Genomic DNA, 21355 nt, shown 5'->3' with positions numbered 1-21355 from the left:
TGAAAGAAATGTTGCAGAGGCCTCTGCTTTAGAATCAGTTCTGCAACCTGAGGTGATCAGCAGCAGGAAAACGTCTCCGGGGGAAACAGCCAAAGAAAAGTTCCTTTTGAGTGAGTCGGTTCCTGCTGGTTTCCAACATCAGCATGGTGAAAGCCTGCAGTGGCCACCTTCTGGTGAGCTTCTGACAGAGGGGCGTGAGACCAGGTTGCGAAGGGACAGTGACTACTTTGTAAGTGAGGAGGAAGCGCTGGCTCAGCGCATCCTGAAATGGCAACTAGATGTTGTCAAACAAGAGGAAGTAGCTGAACTGGAGTCTGAGTGGACTTTGGACAGTCAATGCAAACAATCGGGTTCCAGGTTGCCATTTGAGTCCATTGTTCCACTATTTGATAGTGAACCCCATCATGATGGCAATTCTCATGAAACCCATCCCACTGATCTTCTACCTCCACATAAAACAACTACTGGCGAAACCTTACCAACAAAAAAACCTTCACCTCTTCAACATGCCGCTGCGGACGAGCCACCTCCTCCTCATGAGTCTTCTTTTATAACAAGATATTCTCCTACACATCCTGGTTTACCACACCATGTCAGTGTGCCTATTGAAAGTTCCTATGTTTTAAAGACCATTCCTGTAAAGGACACCATGGGTCTTGAAGCTTCACCAGTTCAGAGGTACTCGCCAACCCAATTTACTAGTGTGCCTTTTGAGGGATATGAACTTGCCTCTGTTCAGAGTGAGAGCTCTCATAAGCCTTCCAAAGAGTTTTCCTCAGTCAGGAGATGCTCCCCAGGCCGTAGTCCACAGGAGGATCTGGAAAGAGAGGCAGAGAGGAGATGGAACATTGAGGGGTATGCCATCACCGTTAATAAATCCAGCAGTCAACACATCCAGTCGGAGATGAGAGAAGAGAGAGGGATGAGAGAGGAATTAGGAACTACAAGCGAGAGCAGTGAATGGGGACAACAGAAGGGTTTTGCAGGTGTGAGGAGAGAGGAAGGACGTAGTTATTCGATAAGATCAAAACAGGGCGGTGAAGTGAGTGCAGAAAGCCTGGAACTCGCAGCTATAAAGAATGAGGAGGAGAGAGTCCAAGAGAATTCAAATTTAAAAGAGGGAGTTTACCAAAGTCAAGAGTCTAAGATGGTAAAAGAAGGGGATACAAGTGCTGGAGGCTCCCATCCAGATTTTGTGAAAGAAATATCTTCAGTTAGAGTAAAAATCGGTGAAATGTCAGAGTTCACTTGCCAGTTCCATGGTGATCCTCTGCCCACAGTCACCTGGCTCAAAGATGGCCACCCATTAGCCCACAACCCTGACTACGATATCATAAGCAAATCCAACAAATCAAAGCTCACTGTCTTCTATCCAACCACAGACCACGAGGGGACATATGACTGTGTCATAACTAATAAACATGGCAAATCCATCTGCAGCGCCACGCTCGAGATCTCGGACAAAAAGGTGGTGAGAACATTGGGTGTCACACAGGAGGTGGTAGTTACAGAGGAGCTTGAGAAGGGTGAGGAAAACCAGGAGAACCTGATGGAGGAGGAACTTAAGTCCTACATGGATTCAGGAAAGGCAATGCTACAGGTGCCTCAGGCAGTGATCCACAGGCGCCACTGCTTGGATGAATCTTTCAGCTCCTCACCAGTAGAAATAAGAATTACTGCTCCTACTCCTGTCCCCGAGATGACAGAGGAAAGCAGTGAGGACAGATTTCAGGCTTTTAGAGAGAAAACTTCAGATGTGCCAAGTGATGAGGAAGCCTCTCAGACTGTCAAACATAAGTTCACTTTCTCCTTTGATGTGGTCGGTGAAGCTCCCCGTGTCATCAGCGAATTAGAGAATATCAACTGTTCTGAAGGCAAAACTGCAGTATTAGAGTGTGTAATTACAGGTGAACCTGCTGCAGAAGTTGCATGGTATTGTGATGATGTTTGTCTCGAAATCAACGGCGTAAAATACAGAGTTGAGGTAGATGATAAAGTGCACAGGTTGTATGTCAACAGTTTTACATACACTGATGCTGGAGTGTACAAATGTATTGCTAGAAATAAGCTGGGAGAGGCTACAAGCATCTCGGATGTGTCATTTCAAGTTGTAGAGCCTGTACAGTTTTCAAAGGGTGGTGCAGAGGAGGATGGCTTAACTCCATCTGGGAGAGTGAGGAGGTCTCCTGTTGGTTTAACTGAGGATGTCAAGAAACCTGCTGTGTTCCACAAAGCTGGCAGTACTCATACTGAGGATGGTATCATTCATATGAAAGATAAACCTGTGAGCTCACAAGCTCCATTGGAGGTAGCCACCAAGGCCCCAGAATCCAGACCTGGTGTCTCTAGAGAGCATCCGACCATATCTGGCTGTGGTTTGCAGGCTTCTGCCGCTGTGATAAAAGTTTCTCAGATTAAACGAGCCTTTGAGTCAGACTCACCAGTTGCTTTAATGACTCCCCCCTCTCCGGAGGAGCAGAGAAAGGAAACACTTTTCCCCGAAGAGTTAATACCTGCAGTGGCCATTTCCCTTGACCAGCAGGAACAAGTAATTGCACCTAAACATGTATCCATGCATGCAGAAGGTGGTAATAGATTTGCTACTGCTATGGCAGTAAATCCAGGTTCTCCCAAAGCTGTACGTGCTGGAGCAGAACCAGGTTTCACTCAAACTATTCCTGTAGCATCCAAGTCTGACTGTCCTAAGACCTCCCAGGCCACTTCCTCCCTGGAGGAAGAAAGTGAGATTTGTGTGATATCTAGAGATGTTGAAGAGGGAGCAGTTTTAGCAGAAAGCCATAGTGCAGTTAAACAGTTTGTAGAGGAAGCGAAGGAGTCCTCAGAGCTGGTCAGACCTAAGACCCAGGCACCTGTTCATTTTCCTGTACAAAGGGAGGTAGGTGAAGGGGAAATTGTAAGAGAGGACACCGTCCGTACATTTGACAGAACTAGCAGCTTCATTCCTTTCCAGTCTCAAAAAGTTCCTGCAGTAAAACGCTCTGTCAGAACTTCGACTCTAGCTGAAGAAGCTGTCAAACCTAAAAGACTCTCTGGATCTCTCAAACCTGAGAGACAAAGTGCAGCTGCAAAGTCTCCCTCTATACACAGTGAGGCTGAAGTTGTTGGTGTGGCTAGTGTTGTTGAGGGTTTGACAGAAGTGGAACAACAAGAAGTTAAAGGAAATACTGAGGGATATGCTCTTATGCCCAGGGTCGAGCATATGAGAGAGGAGGTTGAACTTGCCGGTGAGGAGCTGATTCCAATTCCAGAGCCCTCTATGGATACACATGTCAGGAGGGAGCTGATTTCCATCCCAGAGCCCTCTATGGACAGTGGTGTCTTCCTTAGCATGCCTGACTCACAATCCAACATAACAGAAGTAGTACAAGAAAAGGAAATGGTGGCTGGTGACGTAGTTGAGCCTCAAGCACAAATCAAGGATGAAGATGAGAGGTTTGATGGCCATGTGACAGCAGGACGTAAACCGCTTATTGTCAAGCCTGAAGTCGACAGAGTTAAACCACTTGGTCTGCCTGTGGGTGCTTATGCCCAGGGACAGGAAAGAGGTAGTTTGGACAGGGCCTCAGCAGCAGAAGCTGGGGGAGCAGCAGCAGCAGCAGTGGGCTCCATGGAGGAGGAGGAGGTAACTTTCGGTGCTGTGTATGACTACTACAACCCTCCAACAGACTGGGGAAGGCCAATGTCCCCTGAGTCTGAGATGTCCATAGAGATTGGCAGCACTGTAAGTGAAGAGATAGCCGAGGTAGCTGAGAGGTTCTACACCCCAGGCTCATCTACTGAGGTCTCACAGCCAATTGCAGAGTCCATCCCAACTCCCACGTCTCCCATGTCCTTCCATACTCCCAGTTCTCATACACCATGTGGGTTTATGACCCCTCAGGAATATCCCTTCTCCCCTGTAGAACATAAGAGACCCTCAACAGGAGACTCCAGTGAGAGGTTCTTTTCACCAGTGCAGTTCCTGACCTCTCCGGTTGATGAGGGCATTGAAAAGATGCCTCCTGGAGTAAATGAGGACGAGAATCAATTCCTCACCAGGGGTAGAGGGTCTTTAGGCCTGGCAACTCTTCAGGAGAAAGTGCAGGGAATTCCTCCCGCCTTCCTCAAACCTCTCATTAAGAAAAGAGTGTGTGAAAATGACGCACTGACGTTTTGTGCAGAGGTGTTTGCCCTACCTTCCCCTGAGGTGAAGTGGTTCTGTAACAAAACTCAACTGGTGCCAGACAACAGAGTTAAAATGGAGAGAGATGGTGACAGCATCTCACTAACAATTCACAATGTCACTAAAGCAGACCAGGGAGAGTATATCTGTGAGGCTGTGAACTATGTCGGGGAAGCCAGAAGTGTTGCTTTAGTGGTAGTTGTATCACAGGAAGTGAGGTTCATACCTGCCCCACCTGCTGTCACTCATCAGCATGTGATGGAGTTTGATGTGGAGGAAGATGACTCCTCTCGTTCTCCATCCCCTCAGGAGATTCTGCTTGAAGTAGAATTGGATGAAAATGAGGTGAAAGACTTTGAGAAGCAGGTTAAGATCATCACCATTCCCGAGTACACAGCTGACAACAAGAGCATGATCATATCTTTAGATGTGTTGCCGAGTATTTATGAGGAAGGTGCTGTGGACTTTGTCACCCAGGAGCATGATGATTTAAAAATAGCCTTTGAGGTCACTGAGATGCCTCCAAGGTTCATTAATCCCATTTGTGACATGGAAACCCCAGAGGGAACCACTGTCATGTTTGAGTGCTCACTGATGGGAATTCCATCTCCCATTGTATCCTGGTTCAAAGGTGACAAAAAAATTCCTCACAATAACAAAAAATACTTGCACTCATCTGACGGAGACAACCACTTCCTGAAGATCCTTAAAGTGTCAACACAGGACAGCGGAGTGTATACCTGCAGAGCTATTAACGTTGTTGGGGAGACTCTGTGTAGGGCCTCCCTGGTGGTGTTAAATGCCGAAGCTTTCTCAGGAAAGACAAGAGGCAGGGAGTTGACCGCTGTGTCTCTCGGAAGCGCCAAAGTCCAGCCGCAGAAGTTCGACTTGATGGTTGGCAACACATCGTTTGATGGTGAACAGGCTTCAGAAATTGAGCTTGAGTTTGAGTTTGAGCAAGAGGCGGACGAGTCACAGCGGGCAGTCAGGCTGGTGGCCAACACTGACAGCGAAATGAGTGAACAGGGAGAGAAATATGTTAGCATTAACTTTGATGTATTTGCTGAGCCAGCAAAAGATGACAAGATAGAGTTCAAAGGGAAGTCCTCTGATATGTGTAGCTTCCAGTTCCAGGTGACTGAGACGGCCCCTAAATGTGTCATCCCCTTGACTGACATTACAGCAGCGGTAGGGACACCCATTATCCTCCAGTGTCTGGTTAGTGGTAAGCCGAACCCCACCGCCGAGTGGTACAAAGACGGTGAGCGCATCGCAGACAGCAGGTATATGATACAGGAGAAAACTGCAGGCCATTTCAATCTGCTCCTTACTAACGTGACCCAGAGTGATGCCGGTGAATATAAGTGCATTATCCAAAACACAGCCGGGTGCATTGAAACTACAGCGCTGCTGAAGGTATTTTAGACGTTGAAGGTTTGGGGCTGGTTGCTCAAAGATAGACTTACCATCCAAGTTTTTTTATTGTATAATTCTTTACTACTTTAAGCATGAAAATAAATAGCAAGGGTGACTAAGCAACCTCTAAAGCTGCTTTACTGGGAAACGTAGATGAATGAAGCAAAAGTCTAAATTAAACAGAAAAGTTCTCACACTTATGAGCTGTCAAAAAACGTTGTAAGTATTCCTCATTTTCTCAGTTTGCAACAGGTATGGTTTATTGTTGCCACTGAAACACAACTTCTAATTAGGAGACAGCCTGGGGGCTAAGTGGCTAACTCTTTCGGTTTGTCTTACCCATGTTATAATTGTCTAAGAGCAAAGCTAGGACTGGCCTAACTCAGTAAGATTAAGTTATCTTTGGGCAACCAGCCTATAGTCATGAAGGTGAAAATTTAGTGTGTACATGGAAACACACTGTGACGAACATACTGTCAGTGATGAAAAAATGTCGACTTAAAAAAAAAAAAACAGGTGAATAACGTCAAGTTTTTGTTCATTTATTATAAGTTGCGTAAAATTTCATGGAACAGTTTAGTTTTAAGTTTTGGTAGGAAAAACTGGGTTAATGTTTGCTTTTCTTTTCTGGTAACGCTTTAAAAGCAATTTGCGCTAACTCTGAAATTCAGTGATGACATTATGAAGTAATGTCTCGGCAACACACTGACCACAAACTGCATCTGTTATGTTTTACCCAAAGTTGAGCACTTAAAGAAAAACCAGTTCCCAGTCCCTTTTTTAACATTGTGGTGTTCACATCAGTTTGCACCACAGAAGATAACATCTACAACTCAGAATATTAGGTACAGTATTTGTTTGAAGTGAACATCTCGTATACACAAAATATTCACAGAAATACATATCATTTTTTTTGTTTAAGTAGTCACATTAAGTGTTTGTGAGAAGCTGCAAAGCCAAAGTAATGATTTCACTGAGAAGCCGATTTAAAAAAAAAAAAAAAAGGCACCTATAATTATTCAAACTGGGACTTGACTTTAAGGAAGCAATAAATCAGGACAAACTTATTGAAAAAAGTTGTTTGTGTTTTAACAGTGCAGTTAAACATGCCAGTGTTCTGACCATATGGAAGTAAGTATGATAAGTAGACATTTGAAATAACATCTTCAGCAGTGAAAACTACCATGCCATGTAAAGAAACTTAAAGAATGTCAACCAAAAGATCATTAGATTATTAGTAATGTCACTGGGGTGTTGGGCAAAACTGAAAGAAGTTTGGCTTCAGTTCAGTGACTGCTGTGTTTGAATAATTTAAAAAATTTTCATACTTATGAATATGAAAAATTGTCTCAGCCCTAATAATTTTAAAATTTACATTTTAAGCAGTGATCCTATCAAAAGTAAGTCTAAAAACTATCAAGAATATATTTTCATATTGCTTACTTGAAAGTATTAAATTGTTTGCAATTTCGTTGTCGTATTTTGTTTTGGATTTTTGTGTGTGTGTAAGAATCTTTGCTGCTTGTGAAAGATATTTTTAGGATCTTAAAGCAAGTTGGTAATCCATAGTAGATTAAGTTGATTGATAACTAATTTTAAAAATGATTAATACTGTGAACCTTTTTTAAATTTTAAATGTAAGTTTTGATGTCTTGTAAATATATGTAATTTGAGAGCTGTATGAGTAATGTTTATCAGTAAATGCAGTAAAAAAAAAATCTGGCATTGAGATTGAAATTCACAGTTTATTTGTACAGACATCATGTTGGTTTGTCTCAGAGTTTGTATAATAAAATATTTGATCATCTAGAGTCTGACCTTTTTTTTTTTTTTTTTTTTTTTTAGCTTGCATGTATCTAATATTAGCTGACATTTCTGTTCATCAACTGTCAAATTTAAGGACAAAATACAGGTTTCAAAAACTACCTATGTTGTGTTGAAATTTTTTAATACCTTTTGGTCATTTTTCACTTTCAAAGTTTAACTGAAATAGATAGGATGTACATTGATATATGGCAAAGGTTCATGTGATCAACATATGAGAATGTAATGGCTATTTATTTACTTCAGAGATTCAATGGTTATTTAGTCTATTTAGCTTTAATAATAATAATATAATTAAATTGATCGGAAATTGAGGAAAGTTAAAAGCAAAACTTAGGTACAAAGAGAAATAACACCAACATATCTGAATCCTGAATTCGGGATCACAAAAAAAATTCTGACAAATAACCAGAGAAATATATTTTCTTATATATTTTTCTTCAGCTGAGAAAAGGTCAAGGAGTCATCTATTTGTTTGGGGGAATACACTTGTTTTCTTCTTTGTCAGTGTTGGGTCATTCTCTTGATTTTTTGCAAAAAGTGCTGCTTACATAAACCGATTCTATGTTAAAAACAGTACATGTCACCGTTAATAGTAATCCAGTATTTCATATTTTTGTCGCATATTTTAGTAAATAGTAGGGCTGTCCTTTTCTAATCACTTAGTGGACCAATGGGTAATTAGAGTGTTTGTGAACTCAAATTTCAGGTTGATAATTATCATTCTTGTAATTTGGATTAGAAATGAGCTTGTTGTCATTAGAAATAACTCAAATAAAGGATCTAAATTCAATTTCATAAATATGCTTTTGTGTTTACTGAGCATCAGATTTCAAGAGATTTTAGAGCAGTCACCTGCAGAGAACCAATAATACTGTTCAAAATGCTTAGTCAACTTAATAAGTGGAAAAAATCCTGTAAAGGACAGCCCTAATATTTGCTTTTATGAATTCACTGTTAATATAGCAACATGTCGTTTGTGTTGTGGATATTGTTATCAGTCTTGCTCAATATTTCCTAACAGAGCGTTGTAGCACCACCATCACCACTGTGGAAGAACAAGAGGAAACCTACTACACTGGTGTCCAGTTACCACAGAAAACAAGAACACTTGAACTCAAGCCAGAGTCCAAACGTTACTCTTCCACTTTAGAGAAGAAAGAAAAGAAGCCAGTTTTCCTCAGCCAGCTCTCCCCAACTGCTGTAACCACTGGGGAAACAGCCAGGTTTACCATCAAAGTGTCTGGCTTTCCAAAGCCGACTGTTCAATGGTCTCACAATGGAAAAGTGATTAAGAGCTCCTCTATATACAAGCTGATAGAGGAGAGGGAGGAGTACACGTTGGTAATCACCAAGGTCACATCTGAGTATGAGGGTGAATACTCTTGCACTGCCACCAACAGATTTGGCGAGACAACATGCACCACATACCTTGAAGTGAAAAAGTCTGATGTTAGCCAGGCAGAGAAATGGGTTGAGAAGATGTTTAAGGTCACAGGTCAACCTCCTACTTTCACAGTTCAGATCGAACCTGTGAGGTGCTCAGAAGGGGGAGAGATTTATTTTAATTACAAAGCCAGCGGTGATCCAATCCCTGATGTGAAGTGGTTCAAGGGTGCGTTCCAGATCCAGCCCAGTAGAAACTGTGTCATTGTAGCCAACCCAAATGGATCTGGCTTCATCAATATTAAGAGCATCAAACAGGAAGACAGTGGGTTGTATTCATGTAAGGCCTCAAACCCGTTTGGGGAGGCGTCTTGTAGTGCTGAGCTTGTTGTGTTCAGAGAATCAGTCTCTGTTTCTCACAAACAGGAGCAGATGAAGGTGGTTCAGAAGAAAGGATATAAGGTTTCAATGACAGAACAGGCAACTGAGTCACGCTTGTACCAGGTCAGCCTACCAGGCCAGGACAAAGCTAGGTCGGATCAGATGGTTTACACCATCGGCACTGAAGACCGGCAGGTAATTCCGAGTGAGCAAGTGGGCTCCCTTAGAGAACTAGATATCTCTGCTGCAACCATTCATCGTGAGCAGCTGACCCACCAGGCAGCAGTGCTTCAGTCTCATGAGATGGAGGAGAGAGTGTCTGTGGTTCCTACTCATCCACCTCAGGTTTCAGCTGTTCCTGCGAAACAGCTTCATATGTCAGCGTTTACGTCGTCTGTCGAAGAGAGTCAAGACCTCATAGAGCAACACTGTGATCGCATTCAAAGCCCTGAGGTCATTGAGCTTCAGGCAGCTAGAGAAAAGAGGTTAAAGGTGATGTCAGCTGTTGCTGAGGAGCTCACCTCACTCTCTACTGTTAGCACAGAGCCTCTGTCTGACAGGAAGCCTGCCACAGTCAGGCCAACTTCAGAACCTAAACATCTCGTCAGTGGGCATCAAGTTGAGTCACAACTGTCCATCCTGAAAGAGCAGTCTCAGAACATCCCCAAACCACAGGAGGAGAAGGGTTACAAGGTTAAGGAAGGTGTCAAGATTTTATACTCAGCCCAGTCCGCAGAAAAACAGGTGCTTGCAGAGGGCCACACAACTGAACTAGCAACAGCAGATTCTGCTGTAAAGTCTTCCATTAGAAAAGAACAGCACCGACCTGTCTTAGCATCACTCAGCGAGTCTAAACAGACTTTTTCCAAAGAGACTAAGTTCTCCATGCAGAGGCCCGCTGAGGAGGCAGCCCATCTCTGTAAGGATAAAATGATGAAGGCAGCTCTAACTGCTGAAGAGAAGCAAATGCTGCAGGCTGAGCCTACTCAGCAGCTCCCTAGTCTGGACAGTGCCATGTCCATTCAGTCACAGGTAGAAGGAGAGCAGTTGTTGCACCTGCAGGTTATCACAGACCAAGACCTCCTTCCATCTGAGAGGAGCTTCACCTGTGAGAAACCAGCACCAGAGCAGGCAGGAACCAGAAAGAGTCCCACTCTGCTGCACACTGTTAGCCAAGATGAGCAGAGGACAGTACTATGTGAGGATGCATCAGAGTTTGAGGCCAAGGCTAGCACCGTGACCATTCAGCCCCAGAAAGAGGCCCCTACTCTACTGTCACTCCAGTCAACCCAACCTGTGGAGGCGCTACCCAAAGAGGGAATTCTCATAATTGAGAAGCCCGACGAGCAGGTGGCAGCACAGAAACAAGAAAAGACAAGGAGCCATGCAGCCATCTTGGAGGAGAGAAGGGAGCTCACAGCAGATTACCACACAGAGCTGGATTTGTCTGTGACTGGGGTTCAGTCTCAACTTCGAACTGAGCCCAGACCTCAAAACATCCTCCAGCTGTCTTACCAGCCCATGCAGCTGCCAAAGGAGACGCCGGTCACCACTGACGTCAAGCAGCAGCGGGCTTTGGTGCAGAGGGAGGATCGCTGGAACGTGATGCATGTCACCAGTGTGGCAGATAGTCACGCCCTAGAGGAGGGTCACACAGAGAGTCTTATAGCCGTGGATAAATTCACCTGCCAAATTGATGTAGAGCCAAAAGTTCCCACTGAACCAATCCAGATTGAGGAGAAGGAGATCTCCACTGAGAGTACTGTCCTTCTAGAGGCAACAGAACAGGACTTTGCTGTTAAGATCCAAGAGGGCCAGTCAGTCAGGCAGTCGATAGTGATGGACGAGAAGCGAGTGCTGACAGGCGAGATCTCTCATGAGATCACCAAGTCTGAGTCCACTAAAGTCGTCGTCACCTCACAGCCGAAATTGTCCCTCATGGCATCAGAATCAAAGGACAGCACAGCTCTTCCCAAAGAGATGACATTTGTGGTTAAGATCCCTAAACCATCCAGTCTGAATATACGGCGTCAGCTCAGAGATGCCCTACAGTCAGCTGTGGCTAGCGACCAGCCAGTGTTGCTGGCGGATGTTGTAGACAGGTTACAGGCTGTAGAAGTACAGGAAGTCAAGGTTCAACGAGAGCCCAAACTGGCCATGTTCACATATCTCATCACAACAACAGGTGCTCCCATGGAGATCACTCTGGCTTTTGAAGGTGAATACCCTCAGACAGCTGACCTCAGGACTGAACTCCAGAAAGCTTTCCAATCCATAGTGTACCAGGAAGCCCATGTTCTTACTTCAGAACAGCAGGGCACTTTGCATCTAGACAAACCTCAAAGGGCACAGGTCACCTCGGCCCGCTCTAAGCAAATGCTGTCATCTATGGTGGAGACAGTGAGTGTGGCAGAGACTACAGTGGATTTCACTGGTGTTAAATCTCAGGCTGCTGCACTCAAGACAGAGTCTAAAATGGCAGCTGAATGTGCTGCAGCTGAGCAACAGGTTGTGGTGCAGGAATCCAAGGCAGCAAAGATGGAACAGTCGATCTCATCCCAAATCAAAGTTTCCACTGAGGCTCACATGGCTTTCGAGCAGTCTGTACAGGTGTCAGGGCAGGAAGTGAGGTCAGTGATGCTGAAAAGCCAAGAAAAAGATGTAGGAGCTGCTATTGTTACCACCACCCTGCCCCCCACCACTGTCCCCACCGAACAGGCAGTAGATGTCAGCATCCAGAAGGAGCACAGGGAGGAGATCTTCAAAGAGGAGATCATAGTATCCAGGCCAGAACAGAGAGAATACCCTGTGATAGTCACCTCCCTTAAAGACTTATCTATCGAAGAAGATAGTAAAGTAACCTTTAGCACCACCATTAAGTATGTTACAAGAGTAAACTGGTTTTTCAATGGACAATTGGTGAAATCTGGCAAAGAGTTCAAGTGTTCCAAAGACCACGACACATACACATTGGTTATCAACAAAGTTGTCAAGGAGAGGCATCAAGGAGAATATGTTTGTGAGGCTGAGAATGAAGCCGGCAGGACTACATCATCTTCAAGGCTCACTGTGGTCTCAAGAGGTTTGACAACAGGAAAAATCAGTGTATCATTCATCATTCACTCCTTCATCCATTTTCTTTGAGAACAACTAATCATTCACACAAATTGGTTCATTCAAGACCTTTTTCCTCACGTAAACCGATGCATTTGTCACAGATTGTAGATTCATTTCATAGCTCGGCATGAGCATCCTTAGCGGGGCACTGGATGGTACTAACTCGCCATGTCTTGTTTGTTCCATATAATTTTATGGTCAATAACCACCTAAAGACCAGAATCGTCACAGCCATGAAAGTTTAGCTCCATAGATGATAGCATCTTGCTGTAATGGTTGTCATGATCCTGGACCTTAGGCAACTTTCATGGTCTTTCCATGGTCACTTTGGCATGTCGGTGGCAAATGGTTCCTTTTTTTTTCAATCCATGGTCTGTCACATTCCTTTAGGTTCATTCTCTCCATATCTGCGGTGTCTCTCTGCATGCTTTCAGGGCTTCAACTTGACATTGCTTCATCTTTCACAAACCCTTCGTTTCTCCTCCCCTTAGCTGGAACCCTAGCCCCATGAGAATCATGTACAGTGATAGCACCTTCTTTCAGGCAGCTTTTTGTGAAACCATGGGGCTAATGTTCTTGCTATTTTTTTCCTTCACAGTCACTCCTGACTTGCCTTCCACCATTGTTGTACATTCCACCATTTCTGTTCCTGATCGGTGTTTTTTTTAACCAGAGTTTCATTGATTCCATTACTAACATTTACCTTTTCATTTTTCTGTGTGCGCCTCAGTGCCACCTGTCTTTAGGCAGAAAATCACACCTCTGGAGATAAACGTCGGCAGCCACGCCCAGTTCAAATGTGAGATTGAGGATGCTCCAAGTGTGACCTTCAAATGGTACAAGTCTGGCATTGAGATCAGACAGAGCGAGAAGTATCAGATCCTCAGCCACGACACCAGTTCCTCTCTGGAGCTCCTGAACCCAGTCAAAGCTGACAGTGGTGAATACACCTGCAAGGCTTCAAATCAGCATGGCACCGACAGCTGCACTGCCTCGCTCATTGTCACCGGTAAGGCCCCAAATTTTTAAAATTATCTCTATACTTATGTGCATGTTCGAGAGAGAGAGAATTATATACACATTTACACTGTTTTCTACCCTGAATCATTAAGATGCAGTGTGGAAGTGATGATTTGTTAAAAGCTGGATCTGGTGTCATGATTGGCAAGATATAATGATGTTGAGGATCAAATTTTCTCATGTTTAAACCTTCATTGATCAACAAGCTGGGATTACACAGGTTATCTTATTTTTGATGTATTTTTCAACTTTTTGAAATTTGTTAAACTTTTTTGTTTATGTTCTACCTGCTCTCTATAGAAATGTACCCACCGGTATTTGTATCAAAACCGGACCCAATGACTTTGTATGTGGGCAAACAAGTTGTATTCCAGTGTTCACTCACTGGATCCTCACCCATGGAAGTTGTTTGGCACAAGGACAACATAGCCATCTCCTCCGAGGGGAACTATGTCATGAAATGTGAAAAGAACAAGTATTCCCTTCACATTAAACGTCTTGAGCTGACTGATCAGGGAGTTTACCTGTGCAAGGCCTCCAACAGTGTCGGCACTGCCACCTTTACCACAGAACTCAAGGTTATCAACAAGCCCAGCTTTGTTAAGACCATTGAACCAGCTTCGACCGCTGTCAATAACCCACTGAGGCTGGAGTGCCAGGTGGATGAGGACACTGGTGTGACCGTCACCTGGACCAGGGATGGCAAAAAAGTCCACCAGAGCATGGAGTATAAACTGTCCTTTGAGGACAAGGTGGCTGTTCTTGATATACCCAAGTCCAAACTGAAGGACTCTGGGAAATATGTGTGCACAGCCACTAATGAGGCTGGGAGCTCATCCTGTGATGCTGTGGTAACAGTTCAAGGTAAGATCTTAATGATGATCTTTCCGTTAGCTTTTATGAAAACATATATACCTTTAAATGAGGCGGTGAGTAATTGCTGACAACCGTTTTCAGCGAACTGCGAGCTGATGCTAACACTATGCACCGCTGTTTTCTTGCCTTTTCTTTTGCATCTCTTTTTCGTATTCTTCTGTCTTGGTTATTTTGTTTTATGGCTGTCTCTCTTTTGATAATGTTTAAAAATCTTGGTGTTTATGAACTAAAAATCCTTTCAGAGCCCCCTGCCTTTGTCAAGAAAATGGAACCTAAGATTACATGGAAACAGGGTATAGCTGCACGCTTACAGTGCACTGTTAGAGGATCACCCGAACTTCACATCCACTGGTTCTGGAATGAAAGAGAGCTTACTGATGGAGAAAAATATAAAATCTCTTTCAAGAATGGAGTTTCCATTTTGGAGATAATGAACCTTGTGGTTACAGACAGTGGGAGTTACACCTGTGAGGTGTCAAATAATGCCGGCAGCGAGAGCTGCAACACCCTTGTAGCTGTTAAAGGTTTGTCAAATCTTGCATTTACTTTACACTCATTGTTCAGTTCAGAAAACTTTTGGTATTAACTGCATACGCTTTGCATACCCTTTTGACACCCAGAGCCACCATCCATTAGAAAAGAGCTGCAGACGGTAGAGGCGGTGAAGGGAAGAGCAGCTCAGCTGGAGTGTGAGATCACAGGAACAACTCCTTTTGCAATTAGCTGGTTAAAAAATAAGAAAGCCATCACCAGTGATCAGAAATATAAAATAATCTCCCAAGATTCTTTGTCAAGGCTGGAGATCCAGACCTTTGAAAGTGCAGATGTTGGAGATTATCAGTGTGTGATATCCAATGATGTGGGAAAAGTCACCACCAAGGCCTCGGCTAAACTTAAAGGTCAGGAAACTTGAGCTTGATAAAACTGTTTTGACTGAGATTTAATCTTGTGCTTCGGACTCAGTTTTAACTCATAATGTGTTTTTGTAGAGCCACCAACTTTCTCAAAGAGGGTTGAGAGTCTTACAGCAGTGTTGGGAAATACAATAAAACTACAAGGAACCATTAAGGGCTCGGCTCCCATCACTGTTAAATGGATGAAAGACTCAGAAATACTGAGAGATGACGATCCAAATATCAAGGTGGTGTTTGAGAACAATGTTGCTAGCTTGTCGATAACAACAGTGGCCATCAGCCATGGCGGCAAGTATTTGTGCCAAGCTGAGAACGAGGCTGGACAACATAAATGTGAAGCCACCTTGACTGTGCAAGGTCAGATGACATCTCTGATGCAGAGATACTTGTGCAGATTTTAGCTCCTAAATCGAGTTCTATAGGTTCTCGTGTCTAAACTCTTGTATCATAATAACTAACGGGTTTATCTTGTCCCAGAACCTGCCAGAATCGTAGAACCTGCAGAGTCCATTAGTGTGACAGCAGGGGATTCAGCCACATTGGAGTGCACACTTTCTGGAAGCCCAGACCTCAAAGTGAAGTGGTTTAAAGACGGGAAGGAGATGATCAGTGGCCGTAAATATAGGATGACTGTGAAGGACAATATTGCCACCATGAAGATTCTTACGGCAGAAAAAGGAGATACTTCAGAGTACAAGATAGAGGTGTCGAATAAAGTTGGGAAAGACCAATGCACCTGCTCAGTCACCGTCTTAGGTTAGCTCCTGCTCTCTGGTTCTTTAACATTTTATAATGCTTTTACTATTTTAAAAATTATGAAATTATTACAAGTATACGTTGATAACAGTTTCTGCCAAAATCTATAGTTGTTGATTATGTTTATAAATACAAAGAAGCAAACTTCAACACACTGTATCCACGTTTTTGGAGATAAATTAAGCGAACGTCTTAAAACTCAAACGTTGCAATAGACCTATAAGTAAAGACAGTGTGCGGAGTGTCATCTGCTTTTTAATTTTAGCATAGTAATTCCTTGAAAAAACAGTATGAAACTGTGTTAATGCATGAGATGTTTTTTCTTCAACAACCAGATCGGATAATGCCTCCAGTTTTCACCAAGTCCCTGAAAAGAGTTGATGGTAACATTGGTAATAACGTCTCCATGGATTGTAAGGTGTCTGGGTCGCAACCAATGACCATAGATTGGTTCAAAGATGACCAGGAGATCATGTCTGGATCCAAATTCCATCCTGAATTCAAAGACAGCTCTGCTGCACTGAGAATTATTCAGCTGGAGAAGGCTGATTCTGGAGTTTACAAATGCAGAGCCACCAATTCAGCCGGCTTTAAAGAAACCAGCAGCACGCTCTACGTCAAAGGTTATGAATGCTTAGCATATGTTGTGCTTCTATTTGTTGTGTGCAACCCTTGAATGATTTCATGCTAATATGAAATGCAAATTTTATTTTTTAATGGCCCCCAGAGCCCCCAGTGTTCACTGTGAAACCAGACAACCAGGATGTTATACCAGGAACCACTGTTTCCTTCAAAGCAGCCTTCATTGGAACTGCTCCTTTGTCTGTTAAGTGGTTCAGAGAGGAAAAAGAGATTATAACTGGAGGCACATATTTCATAAGGAAAGATACCTCCTCAAGCTCTTTGGAGCTTCACTCTGTGAAACCCAGTGATTCTGCTAAATACACATGCCAAGTATCCAACGATGCTGGGAAGGTGGACTGCACCACAGTGCTCTTTGTGAAAGGTGCCTGTCTTCAGTATTGCGTGCAGCTTCATGAAAATATCTTCACATTCTTGAGTGACATCAAAATGTCTTTTGACACTAACGTAACATCTTCTGTCTGATAATGAATGTTAACCTCTTCTCTCAGAACCTCCCGTGTTTGTGAGGAAGCTTGAGGCGACCAAGCTCGTCACCAGCAGTGACTCTGCCAGGCTGGAGTGCAAAGTGACAGGCAGCCCCATTATAAGTTTCAAGTGGTTTAAAGATGAGATGGAGATCAGCTCCAGTCCTAAATACACAATGGCTGTGACTGACTTAGTGGCATCCCTGGAAATGGTCAGTTGTACAGTAGAGGATAGTGGAGATTATCTTTGTGTGGCATCCAGCGAGGCTGGTAGTGACCGCTGCAGCAGCACAGTTACAGTCAAAGGTTGGTTTAGTTTACGTTTACATATACATCTCACATTGGAACTTTACCTGCTTTACTTGAAGTTTTCATGTTTCATTTCCTTTACTCACGTACTTGTTACATTGAAGACATTTTCTTCAGTTCAAATGACAAATCATCATACTTAACTTATGAAGAAGCCATGCCCTCCTGGTGGACCAGTACATACTTTAGAACACCTGGTGAGACATTTGCTAAAATGTGGCTTGGCCTCTCCGTAAGGTAAAGACTGAGGATGTCTTGTCCGTCATTAGAACTGAAGAACTCATAAAAAAAACAAAACATCTTCAGCTTCTCAATAAAACTCTAGTGAATTATTTTATTTTGTCCTTTTGGCATTATCAAATATCAACCTTGTGTAGTCCAGTGTAATGCTCTCATACGCCCATTGTTTTCTTCTAGAACCGCCATTGTTTGTGCGTAGCTTGGAGCCCAAAGATGTGGTGAAAGGTTCTGAGATGATGCTGGAAGGCCAAGTTTCTGGTTCTGCCCCTTTTACTGTGTCATTTTATAAAAACACAAAGCTGATTAGGAATGACAAGAGACACAGGATCACTGTGAAAGATGATCTGGTAGCCCTGCAGGTGCTGGTCGTAGAGGCTGGAGATGTCGGTTTGTACCAGTGTACTGTTGAGAATGAAGTGGGAAGGGCTTCCTGTGATTGTCAAGTAACGCTAAAAGGTTGGTTTCAACTTTTTCTGATGCCATTTCAAAAACGTACATTTTAAATCAGCTTTATACTCACAGTATATTTGGATAGCCTCGCAAAGCTGCCATACAGGTCCCTCTTTGCTAATTTTTTTTATTTAGCCCAAATTACAAATTTGTTTCCGAGGGCTTTACAGAGGGCTTTTTGGTACAACATACATCACCCTCTATTTGTAGACTTGATTTGCGTAAGTAGAACTCTTTTAACAAATGGCTTTGAATTAAAAAACGAAAGGAAGAGAAACAAAGGTTTGGAATCCATCTTCTGGGATGGACACACTTGTGAATTAGATTTTGTGTAAACAATATGTATAGGGTAGACAGCAGCACCTTTCCTGCACTTGATTGGACAAACATGCTCGATCGCTGAGTGGTCATTGAAAATGTTGTTAGATTTCTCCTAAATACTCCAAAAAAATCAGTTTCTTGATCAGTTGGAGGAAGGATTCAGGTTTCATTTTATATAGAGTATACAAAGCATAATTTAAGTTCCTCACATGGATAAGGAGTTTGGAAATGAGACATTCACTGTGTAAATGCTAACCAGAGCTCTTTGATTGGCCCAATATGTGTCAGGCTCAGCAGATCCTCAGTAGATGGTTTCCACACGTAAATTCTGCAGCAAAGACTGCACTTGTAGGAAGAAGTCCGACTTTGCGAGTCTAACATTTCATAGAGATGTTCTGTGCTATGCGAAGGCAACTGGACTTCTTCAGTTGAAGAAGCCTTTCGGATGAGAGGGGAAACGTCTTAAAGAACTTGAAGCAAGTCCAGTTGCCTTCACATAGCACTTACAGAATACCATTACCTGGGTGACTGAGAATCTTTACAGACATGTTTCATTGAGATACCAATAACATTGATCTGAATTTTTTTCTTGTAGAACCACCATCATTTGTGCGAAAGCTGGAGAACCTCAGTTCATTGGTGGGTAGTGAGGTTTCTCTGAAGTGCACTCTGAAGGGCTCAGAGCCCATGACTGTGTCCTGGCTTAAAGACAACCATGAACTCAAAGAGGCTGAAAACGTTCAGTTTACATATGAGAACAAGATTGCTCTGTTGCACATCACCAATTTACAGAGCAAACTTGGCGGCAAATATTCTTGCCAGGCGCAGAATCAGGCCGGGAGTCAAACGTGTTCTGCTGTATTGACAGTCAAAGGTTGGTTAAAATACTAAAGGACTGGCATTTGAAAATGAACTCTGTTTGTACCCTAATTCTCCATCCTGCAGGGAATTTTTCATTGCTACCATGTATGTGATGGATTTATCATTTACAATTGTTTGGAAATATTTGTTCCTCACATGATAGTTTTATGACTTTACGAATTGATAAGGACCAAATGCATCTTTAAAAACTTTTTATTCTGTTACTGACTTCAGTACTTGGTCCATCACTGTATTGTAGTACATCAGATTTCGGATTCTTTGCTGACGTTTTTGTTTGATGTCTCAGAGCCAGCTAAGATCACAGAGGAGACCAAGTCTATCAGCGTGACTCAAGGGGATCCAGCCACACTAGAGGCCAGGTTCTCAGGCACAAAACCCCTTAAAGCCAGATGGCTAAAAGCTGGCAAGGAGCTGACCTTAGGCCAGAGATATAAAGTACAGAGCACAGACACCAGCTCTTTGCTTAAGATTATTAAAACTGAGAAAAGCGACGGCGGTGAATACACCTTTGAGATTTCAAATGATGTCGGCCAAAGTTCTTGCGAGGCCACACTCACCATTCTCGGTTAGTTGTTCATGTGTAACATGGAACTTAAAATTTGTTTTATTTAATTTCATTTCACTTTGAGCATTGCTTCTGACCTCTTTTTTTCTTCTACCAATGTTAGATCAAATAATTCCACCATCTTTTACAAGAAAACTAAAGCAGACAGAAGGTATCAAAGGATCGTTTGCTCATCTGGATTGTCTTGTATCTGGCTCCCTGCCAATGACAATACAGTGGTACAAAGATAAGAAAGAGATCCAGACTGATGAGAAACACAAATGCACATTCTTTGAGAATGTTGCTTTCCTGGAAATCTCTCGCCTTGACAGTAAAGATAGCGGCAGCTATACCTGCATAGCTAAAAACAAAGCGGGAACAGTCCAGTGCTCTGGGATCTTCTTTGTGAAAGGTTTGAACAGTTTGTTTTTGTAGTATGTATCAGTAGGTGGATGTGTATAATCAAAGTATAGCTACACCATTAACAGGACCTTTGCCATATGTGCAAGCATTGATTTTTTTTCTCTTCCAGAACCACCATGCATTCTTGAAAAGCCTGAATCCATGAATGTTTTGCCTGGTTCAAAGGTCCAGTTTAATGCACTGGTCTCTGGCACGCCACCACTGACCATCAAATGGTTTAAAAACAAGAAAGAGATTTTATCCAGTGCCGACTGTTCTGTGATCAAAGACAACACCTCAAGCTCATTGGAGCTTTTCTTTGCCAAAACCTCTGATTCTGGAGACTATGTCTGTGAAATACAAAATGATGTTGGCTCCACTTCATGCCAGGCAACACTCTTTGTCAAAGGTTATCAGTCTTTATGTGAAACTGAGTTAATAAGTATGACTCCATCCATCTGTTCTTATGTCCATTAATGTTTTGGAATCACACTGACTTTCTGATAGAGCATAAATTTCAAACTTAAGTGTTTTCATTCAAAACTCACCATCAAAGGCCCAGACTGCTTGCAAATGGTACAAGAAAATTATGACAGAAGGGGGTTAAGGGGAATTTCTGCAAACACACACTGATTTGCTTAAAATTTGAGTAACATTTGGATGGAAACTTACACACTGTCAGCTTTATAGAGATCAATGTTTTCTCCTCGTCATCTGTCTGATGGTTAAATCTGTCATTTTATTGTATTCCTTAGAGCCTCCTAAGTTCACACAGACTCCGGCCCGTGTGTCTGTGGTCCGTCCAAGTCAGAGTAAAGTCTTTGAGTGCCAGGTGACTGGCACACCTGAGATAGACATCTACTGGTTCAGGGAAGGCTCTGAGATCAGCCACAGCGATCGGTACAAGATGACCTTTGTTAACTCTGTGGCTACTCTGGAAGTCTGTGGTGCTGATACTAAAGACAGTGGGATTTACTACTGCGAGGCTCGCAATGAGGCTGGCAGTGAGAGCTGTAGCATGGAACTCAAGGTCAAAGGTTAGTTGTCTCAGAAGACATGATGTTCACTGTGCAGGAGTTTTAAGAATACAGGATTGTAAGCAATGGTTTCCCAAACACTGAAGAGGCCACCTTTCATAGGTTGTTTGTCAGTCCACTTGTAGGAACTGTATTGGCATTGCTTTCAGTTGAGTTTTAATGTTAAGGTTCAGAAATTGAAAAGAATA

General features: G+C 43.0%; 1 protein-coding gene across 1 annotated transcript in view; it reads left to right on the top strand.

Moving 5' to 3' along the window:
• ttn.2 (titin, tandem duplicate 2) overlaps positions 1–21355 on the top strand; it is a 247977-nt gene that overhangs the window by 45270 nt on the left and 181352 nt on the right. Inside the window, exons 43-44 of the mRNA XM_040148607.1 lie at positions 8448–12272; positions 13038–13316. Of these exons, the coding sequence (XP_040004541.1) occupies positions 8448–12272; positions 13038–13316 (4104 nt within the window). The remainder of the gene's footprint in view (positions 1–8447; positions 12273–13037; positions 13317–21355) is intronic.

This window comes from Xiphias gladius, chromosome 16, assembly GCF_016859285.1.
Source record: "Xiphias gladius isolate SHS-SW01 ecotype Sanya breed wild chromosome 16, ASM1685928v1, whole genome shotgun sequence".
NCBI classification, from domain to species: domain Eukaryota; kingdom Metazoa; phylum Chordata; class Actinopteri; order Istiophoriformes; family Xiphiidae; genus Xiphias; species Xiphias gladius.
The sequence above is the reverse complement of the archived record's forward strand: the minus strand, read 5'-3'. Positions and strand labels throughout refer to the sequence as shown.